Source organism: Aspergillus chevalieri, chromosome 1 (genome assembly GCF_016861735.1).
Source record: "Aspergillus chevalieri M1 DNA, chromosome 1, nearly complete sequence".
Classification (NCBI taxonomy): Eukaryota; Fungi; Ascomycota; class Eurotiomycetes; order Eurotiales; family Aspergillaceae; genus Aspergillus; species Aspergillus chevalieri.
This window is the reverse complement of record NC_057362.1, coordinates 4,901,357-4,926,805: the sequence shown is the minus strand read 5'-3', so window position 1 is coordinate 4,926,805 and position 25,449 is coordinate 4,901,357. Positions and strand designations below refer to the sequence as shown.

The 25,449-nt window shown below is 50.3% G+C and overlaps 10 protein-coding genes across 10 annotated transcripts; 7 read left to right on the top strand and 3 right to left on the bottom strand.

Moving 5' to 3' along the window:
• Nucleotides 1–1,090: 1,090 nt before the first annotated feature.
• ACHE_11699A (PH domain protein) lies at nucleotides 1,091–4,701 on the top strand (the record flags this gene model as incomplete). Its single annotated transcript, XM_043276296.1, has 3 exons — nucleotides 1,091–1,106; nucleotides 1,178–1,689; nucleotides 1,741–4,701. 3 exons carry the CDS (start codon nucleotides 1,091–1,093, stop codon nucleotides 4,699–4,701), a joined length of 3,489 nt encoding a protein of 1,162 aa, XP_043132819.1.
• Nucleotides 4,702–5,278: 577 nt separating this feature from the next.
• ACHE_11698S (retrograde cargo receptor ERV46) lies at nucleotides 5,279–6,704 on the bottom strand (the record flags this gene model as incomplete). Its single annotated transcript, XM_043276295.1, has 3 exons — nucleotides 5,279–6,221; nucleotides 6,275–6,455; nucleotides 6,512–6,704. The coding sequence occupies 3 exons, from the start codon at nucleotides 6,702–6,704 to the stop codon at nucleotides 5,279–5,281; spliced, it is 1,317 nt and encodes a 438-aa protein (XP_043132818.1).
• Nucleotides 6,705–7,505: 801 nt separating this feature from the next.
• On the top strand, nucleotides 7,506–9,793 carry MEX67 (mRNA export factor mexA; the record flags this gene model as incomplete). Its single annotated transcript, XM_043276294.1, has 3 exons — nucleotides 7,506–7,925; nucleotides 8,126–9,691; nucleotides 9,746–9,793. 3 exons carry the CDS (start codon nucleotides 7,506–7,508, stop codon nucleotides 9,791–9,793), a joined length of 2,034 nt encoding a protein of 677 aa, XP_043132817.1.
• A 589-nt stretch (nucleotides 9,794–10,382) lies between these two features.
• Nucleotides 10,383–12,452, top strand: VPS53 (putative GARP complex subunit Vps53; the record flags this gene model as incomplete). The annotated part of the gene is made up of 2 exons (XM_043276293.1): nucleotides 10,383–10,458; nucleotides 10,522–12,452. The coding sequence occupies 2 exons, from the start codon at nucleotides 10,383–10,385 to the stop codon at nucleotides 12,450–12,452; spliced, it is 2,007 nt and encodes a 668-aa protein (XP_043132816.1).
• A 1,353-nt stretch (nucleotides 12,453–13,805) lies between these two features.
• On the top strand, nucleotides 13,806–14,123 carry URE2_1 (glutathione S-transferase family protein; the record flags this gene model as incomplete). The annotated part of the gene is made up of 1 exon (XM_043276292.1): nucleotides 13,806–14,123. One exon carries the CDS (start codon nucleotides 13,806–13,808, stop codon nucleotides 14,121–14,123), a length of 318 nt encoding a protein of 105 aa, XP_043132815.1.
• Nucleotides 14,124–15,083: 960 nt separating this feature from the next.
• On the bottom strand, nucleotides 15,084–16,142 carry RPP0 (60S ribosomal protein uL10; the record flags this gene model as incomplete). The annotated part of the gene is made up of 3 exons (XM_043276291.1): nucleotides 15,084–15,775; nucleotides 15,844–15,913; nucleotides 15,969–16,142. 3 exons carry the CDS (start codon nucleotides 16,140–16,142, stop codon nucleotides 15,084–15,086), a joined length of 936 nt encoding a protein of 311 aa, XP_043132814.1.
• A 364-nt stretch (nucleotides 16,143–16,506) lies between these two features.
• Nucleotides 16,507–18,064, top strand: trm82 (putative tRNA methyltransferase; the record flags this gene model as incomplete). Its single annotated transcript, XM_043276290.1, has 3 exons — nucleotides 16,507–16,913; nucleotides 16,967–17,626; nucleotides 17,680–18,064. The coding sequence occupies 3 exons, from the start codon at nucleotides 16,507–16,509 to the stop codon at nucleotides 18,062–18,064; spliced, it is 1,452 nt and encodes a 483-aa protein (XP_043132813.1).
• Nucleotides 18,065–18,298: 234 nt separating this feature from the next.
• HEM12 (uroporphyrinogen decarboxylase HEM12) lies at nucleotides 18,299–19,567 on the top strand (the record flags this gene model as incomplete). The annotated part of the gene is made up of 4 exons (XM_043276289.1): nucleotides 18,299–18,353; nucleotides 18,407–18,448; nucleotides 18,523–19,446; nucleotides 19,494–19,567. 4 exons carry the CDS (start codon nucleotides 18,299–18,301, stop codon nucleotides 19,565–19,567), a joined length of 1,095 nt encoding a protein of 364 aa, XP_043132812.1.
• Nucleotides 19,568–19,690: 123 nt separating this feature from the next.
• Nucleotides 19,691–20,321, bottom strand: FCY1 (cytosine deaminase; the record flags this gene model as incomplete). Its single annotated transcript, XM_043276288.1, has 3 exons — nucleotides 19,691–19,712; nucleotides 19,841–20,106; nucleotides 20,163–20,321. 3 exons carry the CDS (start codon nucleotides 20,319–20,321, stop codon nucleotides 19,691–19,693), a joined length of 447 nt encoding a protein of 148 aa, XP_043132811.1.
• Nucleotides 20,322–21,484: 1,163 nt separating this feature from the next.
• On the top strand, nucleotides 21,485–22,909 carry YDJ1 (type I HSP40 co-chaperone YDJ1; the record flags this gene model as incomplete). Its single annotated transcript, XM_043276287.1, has 4 exons — nucleotides 21,485–21,520; nucleotides 21,583–21,652; nucleotides 21,714–22,535; nucleotides 22,593–22,909. The coding sequence occupies 4 exons, from the start codon at nucleotides 21,485–21,487 to the stop codon at nucleotides 22,907–22,909; spliced, it is 1,245 nt and encodes a 414-aa protein (XP_043132810.1).
• Nucleotides 22,910–25,449: the final 2,540 nt, after the last annotated feature.

Below are 25,449 nucleotides of genomic sequence, written 5' to 3'. Positions count from 1 at the left end.
TCTTTGCCCCAGATGTATTACTATATTTGGCAACCGTGGAATGGGACGGTAATTACAGTACTGTATTGCAATACATCCTGATAAGGCGAGAATTCACATTCTTCGGATATCCATATACGAGAGTCCAAACTCTCGATGTATTGACTTCTACTTCTATTTTATAGAATATTCACTGTACTCCTGAGTAATAAATATCGTTACTCGCGGAAGAAAAAGCAAGTGAAACTGCGCAGTGCCGATCTCTAAACGACGCTAAAAAAACACTGTAGGATGACGCCAGCTTCCCCATAATACCGTACTTGTATACAAGTACTGGTAGAGATACATTCCGGCGGTTGCTGGTCAGCGGGAGTCATAACAACTCTTGTCATCTTTACACATACACTGTCTGTCTCTCTCTTCGTGTCTCTCATCTTACCAGGCAACCTTGGGAGACCTTGAAATAGACGGTCCCTGGAAACAGGCACTGCTGCGTCGGCCGTGTCACGTTCTACGGAGAAGACCCACGTTTACTTTTGCTTCATCTCCAACTCCATTTTCTCTTTTTCTCATCTCTCATCTTTCTCTCTGTTTGTTGAGATAATCTAGTAGTCTCCTCTACTGGAGATGCCTCATTTCTCACTGCTTATTCTTTCTCTCTGATTAACTCTCGTCCTCCATTCGACCGTTGATTTCGAGTGGTGTTGGGCGTCCGTCCGTCCTCCGCATTTCCTCCATCTCTTAACAAAGCGCAGTCTTAATCCTCCTTCGTTTCGCCATCATTACAGAAGTTCTACGCATACTCATATAGACTCGGGTTCAAGACAAATAGTCTTAGCAGGATCTGAGACTGTCGCCCGTTTCTGCAGCAAAAAAAAAAAAAAAAAGCACCGGCTGATCTATTAATATAACCTACGCTTCGCCTCCCACTTTCGCTGCTTCCTATAACGCCCCCTTCTTTCATTTCTTCTCGTCAAAAGACTTATAATATTTTCGTCGTGAACTAAATTTGGGTGCGGATTTTTTATCACTCAACTATATCCGAAGTATTGCGCAATAGTTGTCATTGGGAATCAGTGCTAGATTACTTTGAGATATCAAGCCACACATCATGGCTCGTTCGCGGGGTGAGTAAAATTGATCAAGTCTATAGGAATTTCTGCCGGAATGTGGACTGACCAATCTCTCCCTGCCGCAGTGATCTCGTTCATGTCTTCCTTGGGTCCGTCCCGCAGCAGTAACCAGGCCAATAGTCGCAAGCGCGATTCCTCTGCTTCGTTTACTTTAGAGTCACCATCGCTATCAGCTGCGAGCACCACTTCGCCAGATGCCCCGTCGCCGGTGGCCGAAGGTTCGTCGACAGGACCACTATCCAGAGCAGAGCGCCGTGCCTCTCGCCCGTCTTCAGCCGTCTTCTCGCACAAGCCCCCGCAATTGGACGTTTCGGGGGATACGCCTGCTGAAATCCAGCCGATCTTCGCTCTTTTAAACAGCCACGCCAACAAAATATACTACGAAGGTTATTTCCTCAAGCTGAATGATTTGGATACCCATGGCCGGCCTTGTCCCGACAGACAGTGGGTGGAATGTTATGCGCAACTGATTGGAACTGTTCTTTCGCTATGGAACGCCGCTGCGCTGGATGCAGCGCGAGATGGACAAGAGGTTCCTCCGACGTTCATCAACCTGGCTGATGCCTCGATCAAGATGGTGAGTCCCGATCATGTGATGTCTATTTGGCTGAAGACTGACAAGTAGTAGATCGAGACCCTGCCCATTAAAAATCAACAATCGCAGCCCTTGAAAAACGTACTGAGCCTGTGTTCCGCAGGTCAAAACCGATATCTTCTGCATTTCAACTCGTTCAATTCGTTAGTCCAATGGGCCTCTGCAATCCGGTTGGCAATGTTCGAGCATACCTCTCTCTACGAGGCGTATACCGGTTCCATCTTTGCAGGAAAAGGAAAAACACTCGCCAATGCCAATGCCATCTTGCAACAGACGCGATTCAAGCACGAAGACTGGGCTCGCGTGCGGTTTGGTGCTGGTACACCATGGCGGCGTTGCTGGTTCGTCGTGTCACCACCAGACGAGAAAGAGATACAAAAGGCACGCAAGACAATGAAGAGACGATCCGCCTATGATCGCTCGCCTCCTACGGTTAAAGGGAACATTAAGTTCTATGAGACCAAAAAGACCAAGAAGCAAAAGCCGATTGCCACCGTCACCAATGCCTACGCTGCCTATGCTATTTATCCCGAGTCTATCCAATTGATTGAGCAGTCCACGTTGGTCAAGATTGAAGGGCAGATTACAATCCATGCATCGTCCGAAGCGAGCACGGAAGGGTTTGTTTTTGTTATGCCCGAAACGCATCCGGCGGTGTCTGGCTTCGAGACGATGCTTCGCTTCCTTATTCCCACGTTCGACACTTTCAATCTCTACGGGCGGCCCAACCGTATTATAGCGGTCACAAATCACATCAAAAGTATCATGTTTGCTTTCCCCAGAAACCGTCGGCATGGTTACCTGGACAGCCTGGACATTGCAAATCTGATGCAGACCCCGGGTTGCCTGAACTGGGGTGAAGCGGAATGGAGGCAGCAGCTTAAAGAGGCGACTGCTCGTCGCATGGCCGCTGGCGGCGGTGGCAGCAGAAGCAGCAGTATCTCAAGCGAAAAACCGCGCTTTAGGGCTACCTTACCCAATCGACAGAGCACTATGCCCGTTGGTGGAACCCGCATGTTTTCTCCTCCTTCACATTTCCAACCAGCCTTAAACCAGTCCGTGGATAACATCATTCCCGAGGGATCACGAGAAGAGCCTGAATCCCCAAGCAACCATTCCCGGGCCCAGTCAGACACCGTTGGACTGTATGGTCACCTCGAACGGCCTCCGCGACTCCGCACAGATATGTCTCCAGCATCATCTGTTTACCATCTTGCAGAAGATGGCAGTGAACGGCCCGAGTCCAGCAACAATACCCGGAGTATCTCGGACAACGGACAGCAAGTTGATCCCCAAGCTGCAGCAGTTCGGGATGACCTCGTGTCTCCGTCCCCACCGGCACCTGTGTCGAGCCCTCCTGCGTTTACGCATGGACCGAACCACACGCCTTCAGTTCGGCCACGCCCGTCTGTTGATGCGAGAAAGGCCAGCCACCGCATGTCCAAAGCCACTTTTGCGCAGATGGCTGCTGCTAGTGGTGCCGGTTTAGCAGCCGGAAGGTCCACGACCAAGAGCACCGAGGACATGCGCCAACAAAATATGCCCGTCAATAATCCCTATGCTTCTGAACCTCGCGGTCTGGGTGTGTCTGATGTGAACTGGCGTGCCTCGAGCGAGGTGATCGCAGCTCCAAAATTCGTTGCGGCATCATCACCAAGCGCTAACCGTTCACCGGGTAGCACGCCATCGTCTGAACAATCATCTGCGCCATCGTCAATCAAAAACCGTCTGAGCTTGGACACCACCAAAGCAATTAAACGGAAACCCGTGGGTCAATCGCAGAGAGCGCAGTTTGGAGTCACCAGTCCGGTGGCTAGTACCGTGGGCGAGCCCAGTTATGATGATCTAAGACACACTGTCGACGAGGATGCACTGAACCAGGTCGGATTACTCCATGACCCCACGCCATCCCCCGCAAAGGATAGCAATCAGGATGAAGAAAGTGTCTACGACACTGTATATGATGATGCGTCAACGGTTTCTCCAGACTACGCCAGTACCCATGGGTCTGTTTACAGCAAGGCCTCATCTGTCCGACGCCCTCGGATGGGTGTGAAGAAGACAGTGGGAGGTGGCGAGCCGGAGAGAAACGTGGTTATTGGTGACGCCCAATACACTGTCGACCAACAACCATCCCAGTCCAACCCAGATATCCCACACGTGGACTTTGGGCCTACCATGACCTATCTCCCTACGACTGGTCGCCCGAGCACAGCAGACACATTAAAACAGTCTGGACACGAGCGTGGCGGCTCCGACTCTACGGAGAGAGGACGAATCAATGTGCCAACACATTCCGTGGATCTCTCCCATTCGAGAAATTCGAGTCGCGACGAACGTCGTCGAAGCGTCCCCTGGCAGCCTGGGATGCCAAATGGACGCCCTACCACCCCAGGCTCGAGCAGCACTCTTGCGTACGGACACGTTCCCACTTCTCCAGTGCATCCACGTCCCCAGAAACCCCCTGTGTCACCCAACTGGATGGCTCACTCCACCTCTAACATGCATCTGGTTCAGAACCAGCACCGGCCCCGTTCCCGCGGCGCTGGTGCCATGATGCCTCAGAATATTTCTCCCAACCTGTCCGCTCGCGAACAGGAGCACGTCGCACGCATGACCGGATCAGCCTTCTTCAACATGTCCTCATCTCGCCGACAACAACCACAAGCTGGTCCCAGAGGCCTCGTCGCAGAGATTGATGCTCGCGAGCGTCAGAAGAGGGGTCTGAAGGAGGGCATGTCGAACCACATGGTCCAGCATGCCATTGCCCAACGCCAACAGCACATGCAGTACCAACCGCAGCATGCTTCGTACTACGGAGGTGACGCTTACAGTAGCTACAACCTTCCGGCAGCTGGACATAGCCTTGGAGCGCTTAACCAGACGTACCGTGCTGATGAACCACGTCGGCAGACTTGGTACGGAAACGGGATGCAGCAGGCTGCGCCGGTTTACTACAGCCAAGGTCCTGGGCAATACACCAATATGCATTAACCTCTTCGTTCGATCTTATTATCTTTTCGATCTTTTCTACCCTGCTCCATCTTGATTATTTGTTTCCTTTGTTGCAGTGCTCCCTGGCGGATTTTATATATATCCTCTCATCTTTCACTTCACATCTCTTTCTAGCTTTTCTTTTCGTTTTCAATTCCCGGTGTCTCGAATTGCCCAAAACAAGCGTGTTTACTTTCGTTCACCAGACATTTGGTGTTAGAATAGGTCTGGCGTATCGGTGTCTGTTTTAACCCTCCTTTTGTTAGAATCTTCAATTGCAATCTTGCTCGATTGGGTGAAGAGAATGTTTCTTACCTGGACCACTTTTCCATAGAAACGTGAATATCGTACCCTAATGTATGAGATCACTAGACTTTGGCCTTGTAACTGATATACAATACGTTCCATAGCTATGAGAATCCGTAGAACTTTCAACTCAAATGCAAATGAATGCTAAACAACTTGATATGAAATAAAACACCGCAAACGCCTCGAGTCGAGTATCAAGCTTCCACAAACAGAAACTGCATATAAATTATGCTTCGCTTTTCTTTGTTTTCTCCAGCCCAAAACCCATTTAACTCGAATGAATCTTCTTCACCCTCATAGCCCCCTCATACAATCCCCGATCCACAGCCGCCGCAACAGTCAGCGTCCCGCCGATAATCGCACAAACACCAGTCAAGAAACCAGAGAACGTCTTCGTCCTCGCCTCCCGGTTGATAACTTTCATCGGGGAAATGTCATAGTTGAAGAACACGCCGGGGATGCCGCCCTGCGCGTGGATGCGCTCCTTGTGGCCTTCTGCCGCGTCGTTGCCGCCCATGAGTGCGCGCTTGTGCGATGTTACGGAGTACTGGTGCGTTTCAATAGAGCCCTGGTTGCCGTAGGCGAAGCCGTGCGTGCCCAGGGGGGCTTTGTCGTAGGTGTTGTGGATGGCGGAGGAGAGGAGGGGGTCCCAGCCGAGAGGGAGGTAGGAAGTTGAGACGACCTTGACGAAGTACATGAAGTTGTAGGCTGGTTCGTCGGTGATCTGCTTGGTGTTGTCGAGCGGGTTGGTGTGGTGGTGGTCTGTCCATTGCCAGCGGTCAGAGAGTTCGTCGGGGAGTTGGGGCCCGAAGCGGAGCTGGTGGATCTCGTGGGTCATGGTGTGGCGTTCGTTCTCGGGGAGGTCTTTTTCGAAGAAGTTCTCGAGGTCATGGGCGTGGATGTTACCGGAGGTGAAGCTGCGGCCGGGGGCGATGTGGAAGTTGCCGATGACTTTGTTGACGCGGATGACGCCTTCGAGGCGGCAGCCTTCGCGGCGCTGGGCGTTGATGCGCTCGGCGTAGCCTTCGCGGTCGCATTGTTCGATGTTCTCACCTTTGCCGAAGGCCCAGGATTTCTGCGCATAGGCTTCGCGGACCTCGTCGCAGGTGTTGCAACAGCCAGGTTTCATGACGCCCTCGGGGGCTGGCGCGCCGCCGCATTCGCCGCAGTAGTCAGGGGCGAGGTGTTTGGCGATTTCTTCTTGCGAGTGTCTGGATTGTCGTTAGACGGGTTTTATAAGGAATGGGATGGGGGAGGGACGTACAGGTCCAATGCCTGAACATCCAGGACTCGACCTCCCTCGGCCTGCGGGCTCAAGCGCACTTTGTTCACACCATGCGCAACGCCAACCTGCTGTTCGCCAGAGACATCCATCACATCAAGCGTAAGAAGTTCACATGGCAGCCGCGGAAATGTCACGTTCAGATGAATCTCCATTCTCTCCCCTATACCAGTATTAACCGAGGGTCGTCCATTCCAAGCATTATATCCAGAACCATACCTCGCGACTTATCAACCACTAGCTCAGGAAGAACCGTCACGCGCCTGTAGTCCACCCATTCTCCCCAAACCAACCACAGTATAACAAGCAGCGACGCTATGGTGACGATCCCGCCGGAAGTAGTGCGAATGCGAGCATCCTCGACGGTTTTGGCAAAGGCATCTAGCCTCGTGAAGCGCGATTTGGCAGGCATTTTCGAGATTAAGTGACGACCATAAGTGGAATTAAATGAGGGACAAGTAGTGTAGTCTGCAGATAGTGTCGAGTCGATCAGGTCCAGCCAGCGGCCCGCAAGGAACGACTATTTGTGTACAGATGACCTATTTTGGGTTAATTGGGTCCGTGACATGGAGCTTGGGACAATTGAGTGGTACACAGTTCACTTACACTGGCAACCACAGAGTAACAGCAGCTGCGTTGCTATCTCTGCTGATGTTTTAGAGGAATTGAACCAGCTGGCCTCAAAGTACGCGGAGTATGCGTACGTAGGCTGTATGTATGTAATGGTTTGTTTCGAATTGCCGCATCGCGTATTTGTATTACCGTCTCAGACAGAGGACATATTACAGGCTGTGATTGGCCAAAAGTACTCCGCCCCTCGATGCCTTACTGCCTGACATAAACTCACGTGTTTCAGGCAGCATCAGCGGCGATGACTCACGTGATGACCAATGCACGTCACTTTTTGCTTTTGCAGTCCTCGCTGGCCTCGTCCATTGTTCCTTTACCTCTTCATCCTCGACTTCGAGGTCAACGGCAGGCCTCGCTTTATATCTCCATTCTCGAGTCACTTCACCTTCATCGTCTTTCTTTATTTCCTGCGTCTCTCATTTTCTGAGGAGCCTCCATCAAGAACTCGAGGCGCAACTTCCGCTCCGCGAGTTTTTTTCCTTTTTTTTTTAATTTTTCTACTACCTTCTACCTACTCCCACAACGAAGACTCCCTCGATAACTTCCTTTATATCTCATCACTGCGACCTCTGAAACGGATAGCATGAGCAAAATGAAGGGCGGAAAAGGTTCTCGACGTTCTGGTGGGACGGATCGCGGAGGCATTCGCAAGCGGGGTGGTCCTACACGAGTTGATCGAGATGGTGATATGGATATGGATGCTGCTGGTGGAGGTGCTCGGGGTCGTGGCAAGAGAGCACGAGGCGATTCAGGCCGCCCCTCCGGCCCTCGGGCTCCTGCGGTCGATGCGATCCAGAAGGCGATCTCCGGCAACACCACCTCCCAGGTCAACATCCGACAGGGCGGCAAAGGAAGCAACCTCGAACAAGTCAGCATCCGTGGATGGAAACAAAGCAAGGCCGCCTCAAATCGCGACGGTGGCCACGAAAGCCTTATCACCTTCCTGGAGAAAAAAATCAATGCACCCGACTCGAAAGCTAGCTCGCGCGCAAGAATATCAAAGGTATGTGCAACATCACAACCATCAGCAGTCACCGACATGTATTCGCGACTTCGTCCTCTCCGATGTGTTCTCGTTTTCAGGGATGGAATAACTCCGAAACGACGATCGACACTCCCTGGGCTTTCTCGCGTTTGTTCTTTTGGGTGACTTTGCGGTTTCCAAGGTCTCCTTATGCCTTGCTAACGTTCAACTAAACTTAGTCGCGGATTGAGGGGGACACTCTAATTGTCTCGATCCGGCCGGATTTGCTGGACAGGATCCTTCATCTGAATGGTTTTTCTTTCGCTGGAGCTCCTCTCACGGTCGAGAAATTTGATGCGATGACGGATCAGCCTATGATTTCCGACATTGCGCAAAATGGAAGCTCCTCATCAGCCGCCGATACGAAAGCCAAATTATCGGCTATCCTCGCCAAACGTTATTTCCAAGATGCGAAATTACTCAACCTCTCGGCGCTCGGAACTGACCCTGACCTTATGGCTATGGGAATGTTCAACACCACATCTACCGAGTCCAAGTTCTTCCCGGCGCTGATGAAAATCTGGGAAATGAACTTTACCAACTCTGTTACGAAGCGAGAGGCCGTCAAGAGTGTTAGTTTGGCAGATAATCAGCTGGCCAATATCTCGGTGGTCACTACGCTCGCCCAAACATTCCCCGACTTAGAGAACCTCGACTTGTCGAGGAACGATTTCAAGGACGCACAAGCTCTTATCGCCTGGCGATGGAAATTCAGGAATCTTGAATTCCTCGATCTCACAGGGAATCCATTCAGTGCAGATCCCTCCTTCAAGGACACGATGCTCAAGTGGTATCCAAAGCTGCGAATCTTGAACAATACGGAAGTCCGCACGGCGGAGGAATTGGCTGCGCAAAAGAAGACGCCAATTCCCGTCCAACCGCCCTACTTCCAGGATCAGTCGCAGATTGCCGAAAACTTTGTCAGGGCATTTTTTGCCGGCTACGACACTAACCGTAGTGATCTCTTAAACAGCGTTTACGACCACAACTCCACCTTTTCATTAAACGTGAACGCGACTGCTCCGAGAGCCCAGCAAACCGAAACAGCAGGGTGGGACCCGTACATCAAGAAAAGCCGAAACCTCCTCAAAATCAATCATCTACCAGCTCGAATGTCTCGAGCCTACCAGGGCGTGGAAAAGATCCGTGAACTATGGAACTCGCTCCCGGCAACTCGGCATCCCGATATCGCGGCGCACCCAGAAGAATGGCTTATTGAATGTCATCCCATGCCGGGACTGCCTGATCCTGCTGGGCAAAGCGCCACAGGTGTTGGTGGTTTACTCATCCAGGTGCATGGAAAGTTCGAAGAAATGAGCACAGGGAAAGTGGAACTGCGCAGTTTCGACAGGACTTTTATTGTTGGCCCCGGGTCAGGTGCGGGTGGCATCAGGGTGAACAGTGATATCCTCTGCTTGCGGGCATACGGTGGACACGAAGCATGGGCTGTTGAAACTCCACCAGTGCCTCAATCGGTGCCTCAAGCAATGGCCCCAGTACCTCAAGTACCTCCAGTGCCTCAAGTGCCAGACGTCCAGGCCCCGACTCAATTGGTAGCACCACCCGCAACTCCGGCAGGCTATGGTATCCCAGCGCCTGGAAAGCCCGATGCGCAAGTACAACAAGAACAATTGGTGATGCAGATGAGCGCCAAGACGAATATGACTTTGCAGTACTCTGGAATGGCGCTTTCGGGCAATGGATGGAACGTGGAAGCTGCGTTGAAGAATTTCGAGGAACTTAAGGTTAGTTTAATGAATACATTCGAATCATGTCTATCATGCTAAGGAACCAAACAGGGACAAGGACAACTCCCACCGGATGCTTTCCTCCCTGGGACGGTTTAAGCCTCCTACATACTACTTCGTTCGATTTCGACGTTGAATATTCTCCTCTTTGCTTTACGGCAATGCTGCTTTCATTATACGGCAGCTCTCTACTACTTTTTTTTTTTTCCTTTTTGGGTTAGGATATATACGGAGTGACTTGCTTTGCATGGCTTTGGCGAATGGACGATGGCTTCTCAACTTGGAATTTACAATACTATTATTATCTCACTTCACACGGCCTCATGATCATGTCAATATAGATGGCTACCTTGTATCAATTGTACTAAACATTTTATCATCATTATCATCTTATTATTTATAGCGCTTCCATAGTAGAGTGTAGTTATATGTGGGAAGCTCATACAGTGACGGTTTCCACTGTGCCAAGCCTCCGTATTCCATCGCGTCGGAGCTCAAGTGCCCAACTTCCCCCTCGAGAACCTCTGCGGTGGCCGTCAATTCGTTCTATTGGCATATTTTTTCCTTTGGTTTGTCTCGCACACTATTCGTCGGAGCGAAGCAGCAAATATTGGGTCTTTATCGGCTCCGGAATCGCAGCGAGAGTGTCTAGCGTGTTCTCCGTACTCCGACGGAGCTACTAAATGGCATGTCTTCTACCACCGCAACCACCACCAACCATATGCCGTCGGACGAAGAACCGAGCCTTGATCCTCTAGATGCGGGTGAGATGCAGTTATTAATAAATCCGGGGTGCCATGGCTGATATGCTAATTACGACGAACCAGCCGACTACGACCCAATCGACCACCTAAACGCTATCTTCTCGCACCCCTCCACACTCTCATCCGTTTCCCGAGTCTCCCAAGCCCTCCAAACCTACGAAGATGAACTGGATGGCGATATCGGCTCCCTGGTGGAAGACCAGGTTACCTCCAACGCCGAAAGCGTGGAGCGCATCCAAGCAGCCAAAGCCGACCTGAGCGAGCTATTCAATAAGATTGACGACGTTCGCGACCGCGCATTGAAGACCGAACAGGCAATCACAGAGATGACCGCGGATATCAAGCAACTGGATAATGCGAAGAAGAATCTGACGCTGTCGATGACGGCACTGAAGCGGCTGCAAATGCTCACGACAGCATACGATCAGCTGCGCGCGCTGAGCCGGACGAGACAGTACCGTGACTGTGCGCAGCTTCTGCAGGCTGTTATCCAGCTCATGGCGCATTTTAAGTCATACCGGTCGATTGACCAGATTGCGCTACTGAGTAGGAATGTGGCGGATATACAACGGGAGTTGCTGGAGCAGGTTTGTGAGGACTTTGAGCTGGCGTTTGCCAAAGGCGAGGTCGGGCCGAAGAAGACGATATTGGCAGAGGGGTGCTTGGTTATTGATTCGCTTGGGGATTATGCGAGGGCGCGGCTTGTGACTTGGTACTGCAACTTCCAGCTGCGGGAGTATCGGCAGGTTTTTAGGAATAATGAGGAGGCTGGGTCTTTGGATAATATCTCGCGGAGATATTCGTGGTTTAAGCGGATTTTGAAGATTTATGATGAGGACTATGCTGGTATTTTCCCGGCTAGTTGGAAGGTTGATGAGATTCTGGCCAATGTTTTCTGTGAGGGGACTAGAGATGATTTCAAAGGTATTCTGTCCAGGTCGGTGCGGAATGGTCAGACTATCGACGTCAACCTGTTACTCTCGTGCTTACAAGAAACGCTGGACTTTGAGCACACACTGGAGCGCCGCTTTGTCAGTCCTCGGCCTTCCACTGATACCTTTGCCTCGAGCGAGGCACCTGTCTTCGGCCAAGCAATTTCGGAAGCTTTCGAGCCATACCTAAGCGTATGGGTGGAAGCTCAAGACAAGCAGCTGGCTGCCCTTATTCCGAAGTATCGACAACAACCCCTGAAACCCCCAGATGAGGAATTCGACTCTCACATTGTCATCTCCTCGTCCACCGAACTCTTCACCTTCTACAGACATGCATTACAGCAATGCGCCAAACTCTCCACAGGCGGCAGCCTTGCGGACTTGGGCGGAGTATTTGCGAAATATCTGGACCAATATGCGCAGCAAGTCCTTCTCTACTATATCAGCGAACGGCCCACAGGGCATACGCCTTCGAAGGTTCCGTCTCTAGAAGATCTTATTCTCGTTCTCAACACTGCGGACTACTGCTACACGACATGTACCCAGCTGGAGGAGAAGATTAAGGGCCGTTTGGACAAGAATCTGAAAGAGAAGGTTGATTTACAAAGCCAAGCTGATTCCTTCATGGGAATTGCCTCTGCAGCCGTACGGGGTCTTGTACGGCAGGTGGAAGTGGAAATGGAGCCTTGCTGGCGGGAGATGCGCAACACGCCTTGGAATCGTCTGGAGGCTGTTAGTGATGAGAGCTCTTACGTGGGACAGGTTCTGTCCAAGGCGAAGACGAAGGCTTCAGAGATTCTGGAGTTCTTGCATAAACAGCAATATGCAAGAGCTTTTACCGACCATCTCGTGGAGTTGATTTCGGGTCTGTTCATCACGATCGTCTTCCAAAGCAAGCCTATTTCGGAGACGGGGGCGGAACAGGTGAGTTTTCCAACGAGCTTGCGACTTGGAGATCCCAATACTTACGTGTATAGATGCTACTCGACTCATACACCCTCAAATCTGGCCTATCATCCCTCCTCCCATCGCCAGCCCCGGCAAGCTTCATCAAGCGCGTAAACTCCAGCTTCTCTAAAATTGAAGCCCTCCTCAAAACCGTCCAAGTCCACCCCTCACCCCCCGAAGCCCTCGTCCAAGCTTACCTGATCCACATTGCCGACCAAAACAACGCCAACTTCCGCAAGATCCTCGATATGAAAGGCATCCGCAGCCGTCAAGAGCAGAACCATCTCGTGGAACTCTTTCAGGTTCATCGTGCATCTGAACGTCACGCTCCGAATCTCCAACAGAGCAACCCCATCCTCGCTGCGCTACAGCCATCAGGTACATCTTCCTCTGGCTCTGTTTCTCAGGGCCTGGGCACCGCGTCTACCTCCCGGTTCGACCCTTCCATGCTCGGATCGGCTATTATCTCCGCTGCTAAAGATGGCGTTGACCGATTCGGTACACCTTCGAATGGTGGCGCCGGAGGTCCTGTAGCGTCTTCGTCCTCGGGGACTTTGTCTCCGTCTGGAGGGGACAGTAGCAACGAAGGGTATAGCTACGCTGGGAATCTGAATGAGAATCTGAATCTGAAGAATATTGGGAAGTTCTTCCGGAGAGATTTGGGTGGGTTTGGGGGGAGGTTTAGTGGGAGGGGCGGTGAGGATGGGGGTGGTTGATTTTGATGATTGTTATATAGACTCTTTTTATTTTTCCTTTCTAATGTGGTTCTTGTTCTATGCGCTCGTGTTTTTAGAGGCTTGGTCTTTAGCATGATATGGGTTTGATAGACTCCGTACATACAAGGGCACGTTTCTTGCTGTTCCCAAAAGCAGTACATAGTGAAACTTTATTAGGAAGATAGCGACGGCAAGGCTGAATTCAACTCTTTGAGGTAGATAAGTTCGCTAGCATGTTAATCAAGGCGCGTTGGTCTCTATCTTCCAATCCATAACCAACATTAATCTTTTACAACTGCATTTGCTTGATACAATGTCACCAAAGCCACTCGTACTCAGAAAATACAAAGCCCCCGATTACGAGTCGTTCCTCAACAAATGGGCCAACCGCAGTTTTCCTCTCCATCCGTCTTACTGCGGGGAGTGAGTGAGACGCATCTCATAACCCGATAGTCACACCGGAATTTGCTTAACATCATCATATTGCACTACTCATCCGAGCCCATAGCATACTTTTCCCAGTCAATTCGTAATCAACTCGTATCAGTTGACGCGCACCAGCCAATGATTGTCTAGAGTTAGACAGGTGATGTGTAATGCAACTCTACCTCACCAGACATATGTGCACCAGAAATCCACCGAACAGGTCTCCCAGAAATCACAGCAATCCTATTGCACCAGACAGCGATATCTAAGCCGCTCCGGCACCCCAAAATTACCATACTACAAGCAAACCAAACCAAAGCCCAGTATGCCAACGCTATATAGCAACGAAGCATCCGGTAACAGCTACAAAGCCCGCCTCCTAGCCTCATTCCTCGACATCCCACTCGACATAATTCAAGTCGACCTTCGCCACGGCGAGCAGCGAGGAGAGAAGTTCCTCTTCCTTAACCCCAAGGGCGAAGTCCCAACCCTAGTTGACGGGGACCTTGTCCTCACAGACTCCGCCGCAATCCTGGTCTATCTAGCGGGGAAGTACCACAACCCAGATGGCAATGGCTGGTGGTCCACGGACGTTATGGAACAAGCGCTCATCACAAACTGGCTCGCTTTCGCAGCTAGTTGAGTGCAGTATGGTGTTTTCACGGCACGCGCGATCGTGTCATTCGGCGGGGCATTTAACGGACTGGGAACTGCGAGTACCGAGCAGACGCTAAGGGAGGCGAAGATTCGCGGGGAGAAGTCATTGCAGATTCTAGATCAGCATTTGGAGAGTGTAGAGTGGTTGGTGTTGGAGCGGCCGACGATTGCGGATATTGCGGTCTTTCCGTATGTTGCGTTGGCGCCTATGGGCAATATTTCGCTTGAGCCTTTTGGGAACGTGAGGAGATGGATTGGACGGATTAGGGAGCTACCGCGGTTTATTCCTATTGATGGGTTGGATGATCCTTTGTATCGTAGGAGGGAGACGGACAGGCCTACATAGGGGAGACGGTCACAGGTACGGGAGTACGGTGTGGGAGTGTCGAATGATACGAGTTGATATATTCATGAATGTTGAGAACAATAAGATGGTTGGTTCAGGTTCAAATGAATAGTGTGAATTGTGAAATTCTAAAGAGCTACAATAAGCAAGACTACGTTAGCTCTAAGAGAGCTCGAAGTGCTGTAGACCAAGGCCATTGGATCGGTAACTGATCTTAAGAATTTCGTTAGCAATCATTCAATGCATTAAGTCAGAGTATGATGTGACAAAAGGTAGAATCAGTGCAAAGGAGTCAGCAAAAAATTAGAGTGTTGTTGTTGCGGTTTTTGTTCTTCAAAGCATCCCTTGGAAGGTATGCTACGAGTTAAAAAATTTCATCATTCCAATGCATGTGGTTGATTTGTGGTAAAGAAAGGAAAAAGGAATGCAAAACTCACCAACTTCATCAGACAAATGGAACGTATGTCTACGTCCACATCTAGATGAGTATCCGAGAAGGATTGTTGTATCCATGAACTTTTCCATTTCCAACCATTAACAGGTCATAAGAAAAATCTAATACATGGCAATCGTATTCCGTGAATCAGACGAGCGATACGCTTAGTCGAAAAGACCGAAGCCCATGTCCTCGTCAGACTCCTCTTCCTCCTCCTTCTTCTCCTCGGCGGCAGGGGCGTCACCGCCAGAGGGAGCGGCGGCAGCGGGAGCGGCAGCGGCATAGGCGTCAGGGTTGGCAATGCGGTCCTTGAGCTGCTCAATCTCGGGCCAGCTGTACTCAGTCTCGACGGCAACAGAGAGAACCTTCTTGTAGCCGTTGACAAGAGAGTGCATGACCGAGGGAAGGGTGGGGTAGTTGGTGGCCAGAGAGATGGTAGCAATACGCTGGATGGCCGAGGACAGAGTCTTGAGGAGCTGGTCCTCCTCAATGTCGAGGATGTCTGAGCTGAAGGTCTGGCCGTTGTCGTACACCTGGGCGACGGTCATACCGTAGGTGAAGGGCGAGATGTTCAGCAAGTTAAGGAGCGAAGCCTCAGAGGGTCCGACCTTGGTGCCAGCCTCAACGAGCTTGAGGTCCGAGGTAATTTCAATGGTACCACGAGCAATCTTGGTGGGGACACCGAGAGCCTGGAAGAAAGAGGTCTTACCCGGTTCCATACCAGTGTTACCGGCAGGAATCCAGACATCGCCAGGGGCAACAGCACCAGCACGAGCAGGGGCAGCCACACGGTTGGCGAGGATCTTGGTACGGGTCTCCTTGAGGTCACCGTTGGTGAAGATGAAACCAACGTTGCCTGCAAAAACCAGTCAGCCCAATTCCACCAAATTGATCGTAAACTATATCGCGACGCAGGAAACTCACCCTTAACGAAGGGAAGCAGACGCTCGTACTCCGGGTTCTCGGCAACGAAGCCCTTGATGGCACGGCGAACCTAAAATCACTGTCAATAGTTATTCCAGTACAACAGAGAACGAAAGCAAACTTACCATGGTGTTCTTACCCATCAAGACAACGCCCTCACCACGGAGACTCAGACGAATCTCGTGCATCTGCTGCGAGCTGACATTGTCGATACCGACAATGAAGACCGTCTTGTACTCATCAAGAAGGCTCTTGAGCTTCTCGAAGTAAGCGGTCTTGATAGCCGACTTGCCCCCCATGTCTCCTTATTTCGCTGAAGATAGGATGTTTAAGGGCAAGGAAATTAGTTTGAAAGTTGTTGATGTACGATGTCGAATCGTGACGTTGAAGTTCAAAGAAGGAAAGAAAAAAAGGAATTTTGACATTTTTGGGAAATCTTCTTGTGGCTTCGCCTAGCGAGCCGATCACGTGCTCCCCGCCCGCCAGCGGAGCCGCAAAAAGAAAAGGGCTTTACGGCGGCTGTATAGAGCCGTTTATGAGTGTTTGATTTGTTGCTTCTATTTTGTATGTCGGATGATTTTTATGAGAGCTAAATCATTGTCATTCCTGAATTCTCGATTTGCCTATTTCTGACTCGGTGGTATCCGGTCCTTTACTTGCACTATGGCCGGAAACTTCCAACACCCATTCCTTCGCATTCAGCACGTGGATAGACAGTCCACTGGCTCCCAGAACTTGCTTATCGCATCTTCTGGGCCGCGGCTTTATTCTTATGGTGCTGAAAGTGGAGAGCAGCTCGCCATTTGGCCCCGGAATGTAGATGCCGCGGAGGAGAATCAAGAGCCCCCAGAGAAGAAGCGAAGAGTCTCCAATTCTGAAGCGCCTGCAAATGAAGATTCGAAGTCTGTCGGAGAAGCTTGGAAATCTCTGGTTTCGATTACATGGTCGAGTATTCCCTTGCTGGTTGCTTCTTCTAGCGGCAAGCACGTGGTTGCCCTTACATCAGAAGACAAATGCATCCGTGTCTTCTCGGTAGGGGATGATGGTGACCTTGAGCAATTGAGTGCACGGTATGGAGATATTACTTTCAGTCACGTAGATTGAATGCTAACACTCTGGATAGAAACATGCCAAAGCGGCCATCCGCCATTGTCTTGGCTAACAACGATACTACCATTCTGTGTGGGGATAAATTTGGAGATGTTTACTCTTTGCCATTGATCCCCGGCGAAAAGCCAACAGCTATTCCATCCCGGCCAATTACCCAGACGAGGACCCAGCCCGCAGCGACATCCTTAACTGTGCACTCTAAGAAGAACTTGCAGGCTCTGGAACAGCAGAAACGGCAGTGGAATGAAGGATATAGACCAGAGGAGAAGACCGGGCCGGCATTCGAGCATCAAGTTCTGCTTGGTCATGTCTCTCTGCTGACGGATTTGATTTATGTTTCGTTGCCTGATAGCAAACGCTCTTATATCCTGACTGGAGACCGGGATGAACATATCCGGGTATCCCGTGGTCCTCCCCAAGCCCACGTCATTGAGAACTTCTGCTTGGGTCACACCTCATTTATCAGCAAGCTTTGCATTCCTCAGTGGGCGCCAGAATATCTCGTTTCTGGTGGCGGTGACAGCCACTTGCTCGTCTGGAAATGGGCAGAGAGTCAAATACTTCAAAAGGTTCTGTTGGTCGATAATGCTTCGGAAACTCCGGAGATCGCTGTTCGCGGCATCTGGGCTGTGTCTCTTGGAACATCAAATGTCATAATTGTTAGTCTTGAGGGGTGAGTGCTGTTCCATCTATCCTTAAAGATATATATCTAAACATCCATTACAGGTCCTCGCAACTTCTGTGCTATGTGCTGGAACCAGCCGGGACACTGAAAGCCCAGAACCCTATTCAGCTCTCTGGAAATGTTCTTGACCTGACAACAGCAAATGAGGCAATCTTTGTTTCTGTTGACGGCGTTCGCAAGACTGGATCGACCCAAGAATGGAGAGAAACTCCTGCTTCTCCCCAGACCCTCTTGGAAGCATTCCGCGTGAAGACTGGCTCAGAATCTCTGGAATGGGAGCCCATTCAAGAATTGGCGGAGGCGATCAACTCACAGGGCACTTCGGATATCATAGCAGCAGCAGCTGAAGGAAAGCATCGAAAGGAACTGGATGAGTCTACGTACAGCATGGCTAATCTTCGGAAGAGAAAAGGCGAAGATGATTGATGTGAAAAGAATGTGTACAATTGATTGCAATGATTAGGAAAATCTGTGTATAATAATCCATACCCTAAAAAAACATCACATCCTACAAGCTATGCAATTTTCTAGAATTACTTTGCGGGCAACATGCCGTAGAACGGACCCGCTGAGCGCCGGATGGGCCGAGACGCCGAGCTGATAAAATATCCCCGCCTCTCCAAAGTACTTTCGTTACAACGACAAACCATCCTCGTCAAAATGCAGAAACAATTCGAACCTCTCAAGAACGATCTCCTACTCAGAGCCGCAAGAGGTATTCGAATTGAAGCTTTCACCAATCATTGAGACAAACTGACGTAATTGCAGGCGAGAAAGTGGAACGCCCTCCGATATGGGTTATGCGGCAAGGTGAGTTTTCATCGACTCTGCTATCGATTTGAAAAGGCATGGAGGAAGAGACTGACACATTGGTGAATATACAGCTGGACGCTACCTCCCCGAGTACCATGAAGCCAAAGGCGGCCGCGATTTCTTCGAATGCTGCCGGACGCCCGAAGTTGCATCGGAGATTACCATCCAACCCGTTAGACGTTATGCCGGTCTGATCGATGCCGCCATTATCTTCTCGGATATCCTGGTAATTCCCCAGGCTATGGGAATGCAGGTCGAGATGGTGGATAAGAAGGGCCCTCATTTCCCCGACCCTCTCCAGTCGCCGGACGACGGTCAATACGGGAAGGTCATGAAGAAAGAGGTTAATGTCAAGGATGAGTTGGAATACGTATACAAGGCTATTACACTCACCCGGCACAAGCTGCAGGGTCAGGTGCCGCTAATCGGTTTCTGCGGTGCTCCCTGGACTCTGCTATGCTATATGGTTGAGGGCGGAGGAAGCAAGATGTTCGTCCAGGCCAAGACGTGGCTTTACAAGTATCCGCAGCAGTCGCAGGCATTACTGCAGAAGATTGCAGAGATCTGTGTGGAATACCTGGCTCTCCAGGTTTTGGCGGGAGCGCAATTGGTCCAGGTATTCGATTCGTGGGCTGGTGAGCTTTCTCCGGCCTCTTTCAAGAGCTTTGCTCTTCCGTATCTGCGGTATATCTCTGCCAACCTGCCGAAGAGGTTGAAGGAGATGGGATTGGAGCCGGTGCCGATGACGGTTTTCGCGAAGGGCGCTTGGTATGCGCTTGACGACCTTTGCGAGTCGGGCTACAACGTTGTTGGTCTCGACTGGCTACATGACCCGGCCGAGGCCTTCAAGATTGCGAATGGGCGTGTTACTATCCAGGGAAATGCTGACCCTGGCGTGCTCTATGGAGGCCGTCCGGCCATCGCGGAAGCCGTTAAGGCTATGGTTGATGGGTTCCAAAAGGGCAAACAAGGATGGATTGCTAACCTGGGACATGGTATGGCGCCCATTTATGTATATTCCACAAAAAGCTAATATATGCAGGTGTCACTCCGTTCGTTAAGCCGGATGACTTGAAGTTCTTCTTCGAAGAAATTCACCGGTTGACGACCTCATAAATCAATCGACCTTCATGCGAATGAGTACTTACAACGTCTGGATATTCCCTTTATGTACATGGCGGATGACCAAACTTTTTTCAATCACAACACCTACCTTGACCTGAACGACGAACGCCTGACCTAAACAGAGATATCCTCATTCCTAAAAATTTCGCGATTAGTACATTGCTGGGGCAACATGGTGAATCCGAGTTTAGAAGGATCACAAAAGGCCATTAGATCCTGTGACGTCTAGCAACTGGGAATTTCGAAAAAATATGGAAGACCTACCAGAGCCCAGGCTTCTCCTTGATGAACTTCTCCATCAAGTGCTTACACTCCTTATTATCCAACACCACAACCTCCCTACCCCGAGCGTGAAGATAATCCTCGCCACCAACAAAGTTCTTGTTCTCGCCGATAATCACCCGCTTCACCTTGTAGAGTAAACAGGCGCCGGTGCACATGTCACAGGGTGACAGGGTAGTATACATAGTAGCCCCCTCGTAGGCCGAAGCGGGCAGGCGGCCAGAGTTTTCAAGAGCGGACATCTCGGCCTACAAGTTTGACGTGAGCTTATTTTACGCCTTGCATGTAGAAAGGAAGGACTAACGTGCAGAATGGCACTTCCATTCTGAGCGCGCATGTTATGTCCCCTTCCAAGGATCTGGCCATCCTTGGAAACCAGCGCTGCGCCAATTGGCACACCACCCTCAGCGGCACCTTTCTTGGCCTCTTCAACGGCAGCGATAAAACCGGGGTCTTGGTCCATTGTGTTGATGATGTGGGAGTAAGTACAGAAATAAGTTGAGGGATCGAAGGTGAGAAAAGCAATCAAATCTACAGAATACAGATAACGCTAGATAACTACTCCATACTGTCATGACTAGCTCGTTTTACAGTCAAATTCCGTATGGCTCCGGATTCTGATAAGCGAGTGGTTAAGCGACGCCTTGGTGTCTGAGGCTTGAATACGGAAAATTTGTGCATAAAATCCCGCGCATAACAACTGAAGGACGCATTGCGGGCATTAACTTTATCTCTGGTATTGGCGCTAATTAAACTAAACTGACTAATATTGCCACTTAATACACCCTCCTATTCCATTGTTAGGCAAATTTTCCTTTAATATGATAGATCGAATTTCTATCAGATCTCTGCCTCTTCTCTGTGGAAGCGCATGGAAGAGAATACAATACCGTATTTTACCCGCCAACAGTAGGCAACTGCCACATGGAATACTGGAACCCTGTCACGGGCGCGTAATTACAAAGACCATTTGCCTCCATGGAAAGGCGGCGAAAGCGCTGGAAAGACGCAGAACCACATCGAAGACCGCCGGTACCAGCGCTCGGGCCATGGATTCGTTTCTGGACGGGCAATCGAAGCAGCCAGAATGCGCAGGTGAGAGAAGAAAGAGACGTGTTGGGTTTTTATGTGTTTTGAAATTGAGGGGGAGGAGAAGGTATTGGTATTGTTCTGAGGCGCTCTTTATATCGGGATTGCCCTTTCTTGTAGTTGTTTTAGACCATTTCTCGCTTCATCTTTATCTCCGGTATCTGGATTACCTACTGGTTGTGAAAGAAGCACGTATTACGACCTGACTTGGTGGTCCGTTGGTGCCTGACCCTGGTAATTAGGTTACCATATTTACAGGAGCCTGTATTACCAATACACCGCAGCCGCTGCCTATCGCCGCCGCGGTGATAATCGAAACATCTTCACAAAAGATCCTTCTTTCACCTTTTCCCCCATCTCCAATCCCACCCTCAAATATCAAAGTCGCTGGTCAAGAGACCAAGGCTGTTGTCTTATTCCTCCGGGCGTTTGATATCCTCTTCTGTTTTCCTTTTCGTCGTCCTTTTGCTTCGCACATTCCCGAAAAGTTCTTCGATTTCCCCTCTTTTCCGTCAGCTTTTAGACTAGACCCTCACAATGGTCAAGGACACCAAGCTTTATGACATTCTCGGGGTAAGGATCTTCTTGTTTCAAAGTTTTAGTTGGAGCGGTGAAACTGACAGGCTGGCGATCAGGTTCCCGAAACAGCCTCTGAGGCCCAGTTGAAGTCGGCTTACAAGAAGGGTGCTCTCAAGTACCACCCTGGTATGTTGGTCCCGGATCAAAGACGGGCTTCATTTTGGACTGACGATAACTTTGCGAACAGACAAGAACGCAGACAACCCCGAAGCCGCCGAGAAATTCAAGGAACTGTCCCACGCCTACGAGATTCTGTCGGATTCGGACAAGCGCGGCATCTATGATCAGCTCGGTGAAGAAGGTCTCGAGGGCGGTGGCGCCGGTGGTGGAATGGGCGCTGAGGATCTCTTCGCGCAGTTCTTCGGCGGCGGCGGCGGTCCGTTTGGCGGCATGTTCGGCGGTGGTATGCGGGACACTGGCCCGAAGAAGGCCCGTACCATCCACCACGTTCACAAGGTCAACCTGGAGGACATTTACCGCGGCAAGGTCTCGAAGCTGGCATTGCAGAAGTCTGTCATTTGCTCTGGCTGCGAGGGCCGCGGTGGTAAGGAAGGCGCCGTCAAGTCGTGTACCGGCTGCAATGGTTCTGGTATGAAGACCATGATGCGCCAGATGGGCCCCATGATCCAGCGCTTCCAGACCGTTTGCCCTGATTGTAACGGCGAGGGAGAGATGATCCGTGACAAGGACCGCTGCAAGAAGTGTAACGGTAAGAAGACTGTTGTTGAGCGCAAGGTGCTCCACGTCCACGTCGACAAGGGTATCAGGAACGGTCACAAGGTTGAGTTCCGCGGGGAGGGTGACCAGATCCCTGGTGTCATGGCCGGAGATGTTGTCTTCGAGATTGAGACCAAGCCCCACCCCCGGTTCCAGCGCAAGGATGACGACCTTTTCTACCAAGTTGAGATTGATCTTCTTACGGCTCTTGCTGGAGGCAGCTTCTCCGTTGAGCACCTTGACGACCGGTGGTTGAATGTGAACATCGCTCCTGGCGAGGTCGTCACTCCTGGTAAGTTTGCGTGAAGCTGTATGTGAGGAGAAATACAATGCTAACGGACATCTCCAGGCTCCATCAAGGTGATCCAGGGCCAGGGTATGCCTTCGTTCCGCCACCACGACCACGGTAACCTCTACATTCAATTTGACGTCAAATTCCCCGAGAAGGATCAGCTGCAGAACCTTCACCTCTTGGAGCAAGTCCTGCCTCCCCGCATGGAGCAGACCCACGCCCCCGCCGACGCCATGGTGGAAGACTTTGAGCCCGAGAACGTTGACTCGAGCGAGTACTCGCAGGCCCGGGCACAAGGTGCTGCCGGTGGCATGGATGAGGATGACGACGATGTTCCTCCGGGTGCTGAGCGGGTGCAGTGTGCTTCTCAGTAAACGACTCGATTTGGGACAGGATTTATGAAGTTGACGCTGCTGGGGCAAATGATGAAAGTTTATGATACCATTTCAGCCCCGGTGATTTTCTGGGTTTATTTTTTCTTTCCTTGCTTATGATTTGCTTTGCGCTGGCGTTCTTCATGAGATTTGGGAGATGACAATGGAATCTTTTTTCCTTTTTCCTGTTTCTTCCCCCATTCCTGTTATGATCTTTTTTTTTTTCTTCTGCTCTTTTAATTTATTCCCTTGCATAATGCGGTTGCTCATTGGGTTGCATGGGAATGGGGTTGAAGGTGATGAGATGAACGAGACCATGGTGGGAATTTCGTTAATTGTTTGAATGGGAATAGTATGGGCCGGAGCGTGTCGATGTTTATAGATCAATGAATTGGATTGCTTTGGATTTGCCTTGGAAGCAGAGCCCTCGAGCTCGAAATGTATAAAAGCAAAGTGGCAGAGGTCGGAATGCCGTAAGCGGGATTTGATGGTTTGGTTGAGAGTTGTTGTCTCAGATTAACCCTAAAACCAGGCCGAATGCAATGTTCGACCTGCGTTCCATGTTGAGTTCAATGCACCTCAGATTAACTACTACTGAGATATATTTATGCGAATTTGTATCAACTGACTGTTGGAGACGGTATTCTGAGTCTGCAGTCATCCATCGGTTACTCATGAGGTTCAAAGCACTGCACTTTCATGACCAGAGAGCCTTCTATCCGTATGCTCTCGCCTCTGATTTATGCCTGGTTCAGTTTCCCTCTATGCAGTCGAATCGTCCCCTTCCCAAGTCCGTGCACATTCCACTGAATTACCCTGGTAAATGAAGCTTTACTGCGCTGTTCAATCACCTGGGTCGAAGTAGCACGAAATAACAAGCCCAGCTGATACTATACCAACAGACGATGTAACCATGTCATCCTTCTCAATACTTGAACCGCTCGAGCCGCATCACTACTATGTGCAGGTGACCAGATCTAGAAGACGGTAGGTACATGGATTCACTTCCGTCCCGTGTACTTGTACGGAGTCGTACAAAATGATCGAGTATGAGGGATATATCTCTAGTGGTGTCCAGTCGAGTCCAGAGCCTTGGTCAGATCGTACGACCCTGCATGTAACAAGCTACTCTATGGAGTACGTTAAGCGAATATGCATGGTACTTTTGTAGAATGTGCTACGATATCCCTACTCCGTGAAATACTTCAACATTCTTTGCTTTTTCTTGTTCTTGTATTTGCACTCGCGTGATAGCAGGCCAAGCCAATGGTTAATGTAAACATAGCCTCATTGGTTACCCAATCTCTATACGGGCCCGTGAGTTTGGAAGCAAATAAGCGTAACTCTATATGAGATCATGGGGCCAAGAATGACATGACAGGACCTTGGATCCTTTTCATTTCCATAGTTAGTTGAGCCACAAAGCACGCACGGAGCACCCGGTAGATGTAAGTGAGGACGAAAAGAGGTGTCTCAACGAGAGATTGGCAGTGTCAATGCGAGAATTAAGGTTGAGTTCCTGCCAACGCTGCGGCAAGCCAACCCAAAGGGAGTAGGCCAAGCAGCGATAAAACGGATGATGTGATTTTGATCTGGATGGTGTTAGAGTGGGGTACATATTGTGTGATGCTGGAGATGCATGGATCTCTGTCTGTATGGATTGGAATACAGAGTGCAGATACGGGAATATTGAGCGAATATCATTTCAAATGGGAGAGTAATAGAGTCGTGACCAACACATTGATATACCTTAAACCAAGTAAGCTCAGCTACCCCGGACGTGCTCAAGGGCGAAAAGGGAACAAGACTTCCCAAAAAGGCAATCTTCAAGAACGCCCCACTGGCAGCCGTTCGCAGGTTTCACCATCGGTCAAAGCGATGGCGCGTTCTGACGCGGCTGTGATTGGCGCACAGCGATTAAAGGTGGAGGATCACTGCACGAGGCTTGTGGGGTAGCGCGGAGCTGGGTAGTTTTTGATTGGCCAGTGGGCAAGCCCTTACCCTAGCGGGTCTGGAACCGGAGATAGTGGCTTGGCGCTGACGGATAGAGTGACAGTTATACACGAGTACTTGTACACGCAGGAGCACATATCGAATGTATATATTTGTATGTATAGTAGTATCTAGTACGACTAGGGAATTAAATGTACGGAGTATTCTGTAGAGAATGTATAGTTAAGAATGCATAGTTAAAACACATGGACTGTACTACGGGACTGTCCCGAGATAAATAATTAACATCCACGGGCCCACGCCGTCGTCATCGGGCCCAGAACCTGCGGCAAATCCCAGACTTACTGCTAATTCTATCCTGACGATCCGTTTACTAGCAACTTGTCATCCGCATACGTACCTCTGCTTTATTTTTGACCAGCATTTCAACGTCTCGGCAACCTCTCGTTCAAAAACCGTCCTGTTCCTCTATTCTTTTCCTCTCAGTTTATCTTTCCATCTATCAGTCTGCGCATAGTCCGCGGCAAAATATCGGACTTCCTAGGGTATACAACGCCACCTCAGGAGCACGCTGGCTTTTCTTTTCA